The 12282-nt window shown below is 47.3% G+C and overlaps 1 protein-coding gene across 8 annotated transcripts in view; it reads right to left on the reverse strand.

Moving 5' to 3' along the window:
- The window catches only part of SDK2 (sidekick cell adhesion molecule 2), a 337529-nt gene extending 325422 nt beyond the window's left edge, over window positions 1-12107 (reverse strand). For 4 of the 8 annotated variants that reach the window (XM_079965327.1, XM_079965322.1, XM_079965324.1 and 1 more), the window contains exon 1: window positions 11561-12107. In XM_079965327.1, coding sequence (XP_079821453.1) covers window positions 11561-11642 — 82 coding nt within the window. In that variant the 5' untranslated portion in view covers window positions 11643-12107. The remainder of the gene's footprint in view (window positions 1-11560) is intronic. The other 4 variants (XM_079965329.1, XM_079965328.1, XM_079965325.1 and 1 more) reach the window with 1 other exon arrangement.
- Between the last annotated feature and the right edge of the window lie 175 nt (window positions 12108-12282).

Genomic DNA, 12282 nt, shown 5'->3' on the forward strand with positions numbered 1-12282 from the left:
TATAAACCACTACAGAAATGAAATGGACAACAATAAATACAGTGGTACCTCGGGTTAAGTACTTAATTCGTTCTGGAGGTCTGTTCTTAACCTGAAGCACCACTTTAGCTAATGGGACCTCCTGCTGCTGCTGCGCCGCCGGAGCATGATTTCTGTTCTCATCCTGAAGCAAAGTTCTTAACCTGAAGCACTATTTCTGGGTTAGCGGAGTCTGAAGTGTATGTAACCTGAAGTGTATGTAACCTGAAGCGTATGTAACCTGAGGTACCTGTAATGATGACTGTAATGATGACGATGATAAAGTCCACTGAAAACATAAACAAACAAACAAACAAAAATGGGGCCTAGACATTCCACTATGGCGGCTGTAAGCCAGGCTTAAGGCGCCATTTGGCAATTAGATTATATATATATATATATATATATATATATATATATATATATATATATGAGTTTCTAACACAGGGTGTGACAGTAAATTCCATTAAGTTAACTGTGAATTTTGTGAAGAATTTGTTTCTTTTGGTCATCCTGTTGCCAATTGATGTCACTGAATGGCTCCAAGTTCTAACGTAGTGGAAAGTAAGACGAAAGCTACTTTCTCAACACCACAAATAAATTGATAGAACTCTTATCATATCAACACTTGGGTTGTCTTTTCCCCCCTTCTAAACTGAGAACACTTGAGACTTTCCTCACGGGGAAGAGGCTCTAATCTGTTGCACCTTTTCCAGTTCTGTCTATGACAATATTTTTAAGGTGGGGCATTATTAGCGATCAAGCTTCACCAGAGAAGAAACATCTGCTGAACAAGGAAGCTTTATTCCACGTTAGGGTTGTCTCAAAGCCACAGTCCTCAAAGTAGGTTAGCATCCCTAAGGGAAGTCTATTCCAACGTGGTGCCATCGAGATGAACTACAGCTCCCATCTCCCATGACCACTGGTCATGGTGGCTGAGGCTGATGGGTACTGGAGTCCAACAACATGTGGATGGCACCAGGCTGGAAAAGGAAGCCCAATGAGATGTAGGCCATTCCTAGGGCCAAAACTGCATTAAACAGCTCCTTTCTTGGATGGGGTCCTGGATCTGGTGTTGGGAAAATGGAAGATGAGGGGGTAAGAGTGATTTCTGTCACAGTCTGGTTTACGGGCGGTCAAAGTCCTGGAGGAGGATGTCGGGACCGGGGGCAAGATGGCGGGGTGGGAGCAGGAACGAGAGTCTGGAAGCCAGGAGTCAGGAAGCCAAGAGTCAGAGAGTCGGAAGTCAAGAAGCCAAGGGCCCAAGGATCAGGAAGCAAGGAGTCAAGAAGCCAAACGCAGCAAGGCAAGAAGCGCGTTGCTGTGTCAAAGCGCCAAAGGGAAATGCTGGCCTTATATCCCTTCCTGGCTCTTGCTACCAGGTGCTGTGAGTTACCAATTGGCTGCCTTGCCTCGCCTCGCCTCTTGAGAACAAACTTAGGAAAGCCCCAGTCCTGCAAAGCCCTACAGGTCACAGGGCCTGGCTCCTGCACGCACTCCTGACAGATTTCTATGCACGGACTTTTTTTAAGCAGGGGAGGAGGAAACAAGAAATTCTCTTTGTGCTCATCCCATACTTTGAATTACTTATTTGGTGGGAGGAAATAAAAGAGGAGTCTATCACAATGTGCCCTTTAATCCCCCAGCTTGCCTGTCAGCTGGAGGTTGAGCCACTGAGGGCACTCCAGCTGAGACCCCCCTCTGAGCTGCAATGCCATCAGCTCTGTGGCATACTATCCTCCTGATAAACATTGCATTCCACTGTGGATAATTAGCAATCGGCTTTAATCAATAAGTTATTTTTGCCCTAGGTAATTAATAATTACGTGGTGCGGCTTGCCTCGACAATAATTAAACTTTCGGTGTTCCTTCCCCGATTGGCATTCTGGCATGTATATAACAACTGCGGGTAATCAAACTTTTTCTTTTTACTTCTACACAGGCGGAGCCATTAGGGCAGTGGTTCTCTGGCTTTCAGTATTTTTTTGGTTTGGTTTCTCTTTCATTCTTCTTCTCCCCCCTTTGCTTCTCAAGCTCTTATCGACCTGCCTTTCTTTAGCTGAATCGATCATGCAACAAAAGACGGATGTCAGCTCAGATCTTTGTAGGAAGATGCCAAGCTATTGTACCCCCGCTCAGCTTCCAAAACTCAGACCCATAAGCTTCTGAAAAGAGCTCCCCCAACTGGAACCTGCCAATACAAATCAGACAAAGGGAAAACAGCGGAACTAGCTATACAGGATAGTGTGGTGTATTGACTTGATGCGACTTTTTCTTATCATGAGGAAAAGCTATACTATTACAACATTAGTAGTATATATTAGTAGCAGTGTATATTAGGGAAGTGATGTTGAATTCATGCCCGACATGCAAGCTTCTCGTAGGCATCTGATTTGTCAAGGATGCTGGACAAGACAGGACTGATCCAGCAGCCTCTTCTTCTGTTTATACAGTCGTACCTCAGGTTACAGATGCTTCAGGTTACAGACTCCACTAACCCTGAAATAGTACCTCAGGTTAAGAACTTTGCTTCAGGATGAGAACAGAAATCGTGTGGCAGCAGCGCAAGGCCCCATTAGCTAAAGTGGTACCTCAGGTTAAGAACATTTTCAGGTTAAGAACGGACCTCCAGAACAAACTAAGTTCTTAACCCAAGGTACCACTGTACATTCTTATACAGAGTTTCCCAAACTTGGGTCTCCAGCTGTTTTTGGACTACAGTTCCCATCATCCCCGACCACTGATCCTGCTAGCTAGGGATGATGGGAGTTGTAGTCCAAAAACAGCTAGAGACCCAAGTTTGGGAAACTCTGTAATACAACATGCTTACATTTAGTCAACATTAGTGGTTATATAAAGCACTGGACTATCCATGGACTATTCTTTCCAACGTCTTACCTCCATACCCCAAACACACCATCAAAAAGAGACATGGGTTGGATCACATCGTTGGCTGTATTTTTCTCAAGCTCTTAGTCAGCGTATTTGTGGACTTCCAATTGCAGAGGTGACCACACGAAAGAGATAAGTACAGGGAGTTTAAAAGGTGGCCTGAGTTTGACTCAGAAATGCAAACTTCTGAACTTAGGCATTTCATTAGCTAGATAAACAAGTGGTTTTAAGAACCGGCTACCCTCAAATCAAATTATCAAGTATAATTTGAGGTTCCCAGAACTACAGGCATGAGATAGGAGATTTGCCTTATTTCTCAGGTTATTTTTTTTTTTTTTAAAAAGAGGGGGGGGCAATATTAAATATCAATGCCAGTTTAAGTCTGCATTACCAACTGTTCACCAGAGGGCTATTTTACACATTACACCACACACAGGCAAATGTGGGTTTGTCACGAAGTGCACACTCCACAAGGAACTGTGGCCAATTGCAGCTCCCTGTTAAGTGTCACTGCATGAAATACGTGTCTGTTGCATCCACATGTATTATCATTATTAATTAATTAAGTACCTATCTCACATGCAAAATTTGTGTGGGTCTTGAAAATGTATATCTCACGTGTCAAAGGCCACCGCCACCCACCAACCCACAAGTGTGTAACATGGCACTTAATTTATATTTCCTGGGAAACTGACAGACCTAGCAGACACATGGCCAAGAATGCAGTGGTGAAGTGGATGAATTAACAAGTTTATGGTGAAGAGGAAGAGATAAAAATGTCCAAAGCAAGGCTTGAGCAAGATGTGAACAAAATGATCACGTTCAGCTTTGGGATGATGGATGGGGAGCATAGCAACATTTCTCAACTACATACAAGGCCATTATAAAGAGCAGCTGTCTCCATGGCCACCAGTGGGCTAGGATCCTAAACTCACATAAATGAATGGAATTGTTACAGTGAAACCCTGAGATTATAGTTAGGGAGAAATGCGTTCTTGAAGAACAGGATGTACAAAAACAAAACAAAACCAAGCTTTCGGGAAAAGTTATCGACTTTAATTATTCTGCCCAAGGAACAAAGTACGTGACCTTCCTTCGTTACAATCAAAATGTAAACATAAAATGACTAGCAGCGTCACCACCTCTGCCTGCAGCCCATCCAAAAATGTTTAGCACAATTCCATGTGGCAACAGGAAGAAAACGAAACAGGGAAGCAAGCAACTTACTCCAAAATGATCCTAGATTTAATCACCCCCATCTGGCTGTGCACACATAGCACAAATTAGCTGTTTGGGGAGGGGAGAGTCTCTCTGAAATAATTGATCAGCACTGTTGCAGGTTTTCCAACTAACCATACAGCTGGATTCAGTCAGGAATCACAAACAAAACACCTGCATGCATATATAGCTCCTCAACCATGAATGGGTAAGTGCGCAGAACTTAACTAGCTGGATTTGAGTGGCTTTTTTGATGCTACAGTCCTAGCTCTCCAGTGAGGGCACTACAGAAATGCATGGCCATCCTTATATCCAGAAGAAGGGCTGATGTGTGGACATTGATAGTAACACAAGGAGTGGATATTGCTTCCAAAGCACTAATTTTTACATCTGCTTTGAGAATATAAGGGCCTAACAATACATTATGATAAATGCCTAGCTACTGCCCGCTCGCATCTCCCTCTTGCTTCCTGGTAAGAAAGCCGAGTGCAGCCTTGCATGGAAGTCCACAAAGACTACCAACCAAAAGCATTTTACTGCTCCTTCTGAACCACAATTGATGGCATACTAAAGTTCAAGGCAGTGGCAGATAATTTAGTTCTATTCTGGTTCAGAGAAACTACCCTGGCCGATAGCCTGGTGACTGGCTATTTACAACCCTGGTCCAGTAAAGGAAATGCATGATTAATGTGATCTCTTTGCGTTCAGTATTTCCTTTATCCTTGCAAACAGCAACCAATAAACACCGGACTTGATATTATGTCACCTGTTTCGCTAAATGCATGGGCCATGGGGAAAGACATAGGTTGACAGCGGTGCCTCATAATGTCTAGTTTGCAATCCTGTACAATGAGTTCAATGAAATTTTCTCCCAGGTAAGTGTGTCTACCAGGGTGAGCCAATGTGGTGCTCTCCAAATATTACTGGACATCAAACTTCCTTCAGCACCAGCCAGTAATATCCGATGATCAGAGATGAGCGAAGTAGTACCAAGTTGGCTATCGCTGGTGTATAAGATTGCACCATAAGTCTCCAAATAATTCAAGAATCTAATAGTAAAAGTACAATATTTTAGACCACAGCTTTTTTTTACTAGGTTATCCTTACTGCTGCCTCCTTTTTTGCCCATCTCTTCTGCATATTTTAAGTGTGTGGGGTTTTTTAATTGCAGGAAACATACCATGAAATGGTACTGCATTACAGTTACGAAACCCGATTCATTCAACAGTCAACAAGAAATTCAAGTGGATAACCTTGTGCTAATTCTCCTTCCCTTGGCCGACACACACACAGAGTATTTCAGTGAAACACACACTACAGTTTTTTAAACAAAGACAACAGAGGCAGGAGTTTACGAAATAAATTGGGGAAAGTTCATAACGCAGGCCGTAATAGCTTCTGATGCCTGAGAGCAAACACAATGCAAGGGAGCCCAGGAGACAGAAACTCGGAGACAAGGAGAAGAGGAACTCAGCGAGCGCAAGTGAATCAATCAAAGAGACCGTCACAGTTTCTGACACAGGGGCCCTTCTGGATAATATACTGCGAGTTTATCTGTTATGTTCTGGACTTAATTACTGAGAAATTATAGGCTAGGTGCAAAGAAGAGGCAGCATTAAGAGCCAGGGGCACCGAGAAGGCTTTGGCTTCGTCAGCTGCTGAAAACAATGGCTATAAATTCAGAGGAGAGAGAGAGAGAATACATTGTGATATGCACCTTGGATATTAGGTACCTGAAGGAAAGAGTCGCAGGCTCCTCCACAGTCACAAATGCTGCCTCACTGCTTGGGCAATGTTTCCAAAGACATAATGCCACCCCTGCAGCAAAGGGACAGATGATAAGGTTCAGGCTAGAAAGCTTCCTGACTTGAATGCAGAGATACAGTGGTACCTCAGGTTACAGACGCTTCAGGTTACAGACTCCGCTAACCCAGAAATATTACCTTGGGTTAAGAACTTTGCTTCAGGATGAGAACAGAAATCGTGCAGTGACGGCGCAGCGGCAACGGGAGGCCCCATTAGCTAAAGTGGTGCTTCAGGTTAAGAACAGAACGAAGTAAGTTCTTAACCCGAGGTACCACTGTATGTGAACCATTACTCCATGCCGGGGGGGGGTGGTTTACTCCCCATCCTGGAATGGACCCACTGGCACCCCAGTGTTCTAAGAGGGTTTCTGGCACCGATAATGAGGCACTCATTGGCCACGGTGCTGATAATGCCAAGGTTGCAGATTCGATCCCCACATGGGACAAGCTGCATGTTCCTGCATTCTTGACTAGATGATCCTCTACGATTCTACGTCACTGGAACAGGACTAGATTTCCACATTTGCCACTGAACTGTGGATGCAGTTTTATTTTCACCTCTAGCTAGTCTCTCTCTCACATTTAGCCTGTCAAGCCCTTTCAAAGCAAGGCTGCCTTTCACTCTGTGCATCTGTGCAGCAAACAACATGTGCGACAAAAATGGTTTTGACCTCAACATCAGCGTCACTAAATGTGGCAGTAATTCTTGTCATTATGAACACAGATATTCCTTTATCTGCAACCTAGAGGGGGCAGCATACACAGCTACTAGGCAAAGAACTGTTCCTCCTCTTGAAGATTTGGTGTGCCTCCTGAAGATTTTGTTAAGCTTTCTACCAAACTGGTGCTACGTGTGCCGAAGTGTGCACGACTAGACATTTGCTAATCATCACATGGCTCCCACATCCTCAGACCTAGAAAGAGTTCCCCAGCCCTGGTCCCCAAGCACCTTTTGCAAGCAAACAGTATGCTCTACCGCTAACCTACGATCCATCTCTGTAGGTGTCACAGAGCCTGCTGGTCAGTCATCACACAGTTCAAATTTGGAGTTAACTCTTTATTAGCAAAAGCACGATCTCCACATACTTGGCAGAGAGTCAAGCCTAAGGAGCACAGCAGCTCATTCCTGGTGGTCTTGCTCCATGAAAAACCAGTTGGTGGGATTGGAAGTCTCTGCCTCCCTCCCCACAGCCATCTAAGTCCCCTCCCCTCCAGGGCTTTTTCCAAGCAATCGGAGACTGCGTCTGGGCATCTCCAACCTCTCTTCATGCCTCTCTTGATCCTGGGAGAAAGAGGGGAGGGGAGCTTGTCACAGCTGGAAGGAGAGACACCCAAGACTCTTCATCAGCCTGACTCATCTCTGCCTCCTCCCACTTGACAGCACTTTCCCAGCTCCCTAAGCTCTGTTAACCCTTCAGCTTTTGTCACATCCTCTTCCCAGTCTTCTCTCTCTTCTTCTCCCGCCAATTGACCACCCATCGCTGTTCTGCCACCACTCCCAAGGCTCTGAGCCTTCTTCCCTTAGTGGTTCCCCGACTCCTTCCTCCCACCATTCCTCTGCGTCCAACAAGTCCTGACAGTAGGCCAGTGTGCACTTCACGGAAAGCAATGTAGTGCAAATGGCCACACCCACATGTGCCTTTCGTTTAGGCCTTGCAACAGGGAACAAGAAGCTGCCTTACATCAGGTCAGACTACATTTCCAATCTTCCCAATGCTGTCTACTCAGATAGCAGCTCCCCCAGAGTCTCAGGCAGAAAAGGGCCTTCTCCCATCATCTGCTTCCTGGTCCTTTACAAACTGGAGATTTAGGGTTCCCAGCTGACCAGAGAAACACAGGCCAAACTTACCGGTACGTTGTGCTCCTGTGATTTTTCTTTAGGTCAACTGGCTGTTGTGTCAGCAAGTCAAGCTTCCCATGACATAAGCATTGCAACCTGCCAATTAGTGCAGCTCATAGGACTAGGACACACACATATACATATACAAATTCAGTACATATACATATACGTATACACGCTGGCAAACCTATTGTCACATAACAGCATCCTATTGAGCCTCAGTGGCGTTATCCACCTATTGAAGTTAAGACTGACATTCTTTTAGTTCCTGTTTTGGCACAAAGTGCCCCAGACTTTTAAAGGCAAGATTGGACGAGCATCACCATGCATTTTGACAGCTACACATGGTCCCTAGGGGTCACTAGGGAATGGGGTGGCGAAGAAATGCAGAAGATATAGAAGCTGCCCACCGTACTTGTGCTTGCACAATGTATCAAGTAGTGGTTTAATAAATTTGGGTAATTTTTTAAAAGTATTGCATTCAGCCCACAGTAATCATGGAAGATGCCAATACCACAAGCCTAATGTGTGGTATTAAGAAACCCTTTTGCATCCCCAAAGTCTACTATAAAAAGAAAGCACTTTCCCCCTCTTCCTTGGCATCATCACACATCCCTCCTCTTGCCCTTTCAGGTAGTTTAGAGTTTCCAAGAGCTTACGTTGGCTGGTGCATCCAGATCAATGCTCTCTGCCTAAAGAGGGAGTCTATTTATGTATCACGTTCAGATAACAGAAGTGGCTGAAAATAGTCTGCACAGCACATAAGCATCCCGGAGGCAATTAGCTTATCGCATGGTCCTGCGCTGGCTTGTGGCACTCGCAGACCATGGCCTGTCATGAAAGGGTACTCGCCAACGACCTTTTTTCTAATGGCAAACTTTTCATTTGATTCACGTTAAGTGGGTTTAACACAGCCAGGTTCCAACAGCTCTGCAGAGAGGGGAAACTGGACGGGAGGAAATTGAGAATAGTGGATGCGAGGGAACGTTAAGATTTTAGCAACTGGTGGCTGAAGCAAACCAACCAAGCCCCAGAAGCTGACAAAAATGTGTTTAGCTGAAGGATATACTCTAGTTCAACCCAAAGAGGGCTAACATCTAAGTGTACTGTTTGAGGGAATAAATCCAGTGGGGGGTTTTGCCTCTTCCACCCAGAGATGATTACGCAGCATCCAATCTGCAAATCCCACCAGTCCATCATACTCCCCCCAATCCACACAGCCAGGTGTGGGGTTTTTTTTGCTCGAGAGCAGAAGCACAGGGAAGCAGTTATGTGCCCTTCGCATTAGCTTCCACAACACATCCTTTTGCTGCCATCACCCGACTGCCAGCCTCGGGAGAAAATAAATCAAGTTGAACCCTGGAACTGCCGCCCATCTCGCCCCCACTTCATTTCCCTCGGCAGCCCCAAGGAGCTATCGCCAGCCTCTATGGGTTCAGCCGGCCATTGCATCCTGCCTCTTGACCATAAATCTCTCCTGGCTGGTATTGTTATCTTAACAGGTCAAGAGATAGAAAAGGAGGCAAGAGGAAGGTGCCTGGGTGAGATATTATACAGGCGGGCTGTAAAACCTGCGCCAGTCATTTGCCGTTTGGATAACTAACCAAATATTGGATCAGCCCACGGATGGAGGAGGGGAAAGGGAAGTTCAGGAAGCTTCTGAAACTTTTTCAAGAGTCCTGAGACTGTGGTAAAAGAAAAAGAAAAAAGAGGGGGAAGGAAAGGAGAAAAAAACGAACAGCTACAGGCAACAGGTAGACCAAGTGGGAACACTATTCTAGGGCAACTGATTGAATTCTCCAGACCACAACAAAACACCTCCTCAAACAACCCTAGTTTTTAATCCCCTCAGCAACTTTTCCTTGTTGCTGTTGGTCTCCCATCATTCGCTTTTTTCTTCTTTGCAAATCGTCCAAAAACCGTCTGCTTTCTTTCATCAACGCCCCCCCATCTGTGAACCAGGGCGTTTAAAGGATTTTTTTTTTTTTTAGTTTTTTGGACAAATTGGTGCTTTTATAACAAGGCAGAACGAGAAGAACGGCTGCTAGGACAACCCAGCTTTTCCTGGGTTGCAGGAGGATTAACCCTTTCCTGAGGCATGGGAAAAGAATGGCATGTGGCGGCCATTGTCTTAAATCAGTCCCTCACTCTGCCCGCCCCTCCCCGCCTCAGTTGGAATGCCAGGCGCGCGGGAATTTCGCTACGCCGGGTTACTCTGACCAATGAAGTCACACACAGCAAACGAGGCTGGACGTGAAATGGCGGGGGGGGGGGGCTGAGAGGAGAGAATGAGTTGCTTTGGCGCCGGGACGACGCCGACGACACTTGACGGCTGCCCTACGGTCCCCGCTTCGCCTCTGCGCGCTTTGAAAAGCCTGCCCACCTGTAAGCAGCTTTGGAGAGAGAAGCCCTTATCGCGAGACAACAGGCTGTGCAAGAAAAGAGGTCACCCTCTCCATCTAGCCTTTAAAAAATAAAAGGCTGGCGCGCGAGAGGGAGCCTGGAGAAGTCGCCGTATTGTTATTATTTCCTCAGAGTCGCCGCACAATTCATTTCCCCCCTCAGCTTGAGGGAAGGTTTATTCTGGAAAAAAAACCACCCAAGGCAGTATTTTCTTTTGTGGTGACAGAGAGAGAAGGAGGGAGCTCTCTCTCCTTCTCTTCTCTTTCTTTTCTTTTAGGTCTGCCCCACGTGTTGCATTCTTCTCCCCCGGAAGTTCTCTGGGTATCTCAGGCAGCCTGCTTTGCACTGGGCTGTGCACGACACACACACACAAAACGCACGCCGAAAGGGAGACACGCGCAGCCCTCTCCAAGGAACATTCAAGCCTTTTGGCCGCGCGAAGGAGAAGCCGGGGTCACCGGCGGCCAGCCCGAGCTTGGAGAGGGGCCGGCGGTGCTTTGGGGAAACCTCGCCCCGCAGGCTTCTTCCTGGGCGCGCAACCCAGACGGGCGCGCATTCCGATCCTTTGCGTTTTGAAAAGAAACGGCTGCGCTGGAAGGCAAGCCCCACCGGACTTGTCTTGGGGCTGAAAGCTCGTTTCTTTCCCACTTGCTAGGGATCGAGCCCCACTTCTTAAATGAGAAGGGTCGAGTTAGGATCGCGCGGTGAATTCCGCCGCCGCCGCCCCCCAGCAGAGAATACAGAAAGTGCCCTTCAACAGGAGGCCCTCCTCCTTTTCCCCCTCCTCTTTAAAGCCTTTCTTTTTATCTCCCTCAAATCTCCAGCGCCTGCCTGCCTCTCCTCGTCTACGACTCCCTCCTTCCCACTCCGCTTTGATCTCTTGATTACTTTTGAACAGGCATTTCAGTCCGGCAAACCGACCAGACGTAAACTTATCCAAAGCCGTGTCTCCCGGCATCCACAACAAAACAACCCCCCCCCCCGCCGCCGTCAACCTCCTCCTGACTAACCAAAGCACAGATCGGACCGAATTGAAGAAAAGTCTCCATTGCCCAACTAAGAAGAAAAAAGCAGAGGATTTCGCCCCCTCTTTCTCTCTGCCAATCTCTTACCCCCCCCCCCCGCCGCCGCCCCTTTCCATTTAACAGGCTCTCCTTAGCCTGTGGTTGAGTTGTTCAACTTCCATCAACCCAAAAAAGTCATGCACAACCCTCAACGCGAAGTGCGGGTCTTGCTATCCAGCAGCTACTAGGAGCTAAATATCCAGATTTTGCCGCGCGCCCATATATCTCCGTTGCACCGTCCAGCGCCCCCCCCCAAACCACACATACAAGCCATTGAAGGCGGGCAGGGGGCTTCGTAAGCAACCCCCTCCTCGATTTACCTTGGGCTGTGGCTGCAGGGCTGCCCAGAAGCACGACGATCACGCAGCACATTATCTCCCAGCGTTTGCCAATCCCAGCCATGGTTACCAGAGAAGCTTTGCAAGGAAGAGAACTTCTGCTGGAGCGGGTTTTTGTTTGTTTGTTCTGTACTGTATCTAATATCCCTTACGCCTGCTGCCGGATCCCAGGAAGAACCGCGCAGGGGAGAGGGGATTCCCTCCGCTCTTCTTCCGTTTTGATAACGATCTTCTCGGCCAGACCTTAGAGAAAGCCACTTCGTCCTCCAGGGCACATTGAAAAAGCAAACAGGGAGGCAGCAATTATATCCAATTGAAACATCCCGCCCCAGGATCAACTCTTAAAAAAAAAAAGTCTACAGGGGAACGGGGAATTGTGAAGTCCGCTGCAACGCAGCCACCACCTCCATCCTCCAGGGGGTTCGGCGGGCGAGGAAGCACAGAGAGAGTTTGGCAGGCAAGGCGCCCACAGGCGCGCCTCGTCGGACTTCGGAGCTGTTGCAAATTCTTGCCCTTCTCCGCCGGGGTCGCAGCAGCAGCAGCGCGGAAAGAGCGGACGACGCTCGGCTCCCTGGATCTCGTGGAAGCTCAACAGGGTGGAGGGGGGGGGGAAGGAGGAGGAAACCTTTGCAGGGGAGAAAAGATGGAGTGGGTGGGGGGAGGTTTCCAGGAACTGCTCCGAGCTCCGGGCTTCTCAAAACATT

This window comes from Podarcis cretensis, assembly GCF_951804945.1.
Source record: "Podarcis cretensis genome assembly, chromosome: 2".
In the NCBI taxonomy this organism is placed as follows: Eukaryota; Metazoa; Chordata; class Lepidosauria; order Squamata; family Lacertidae; genus Podarcis; species Podarcis cretensis.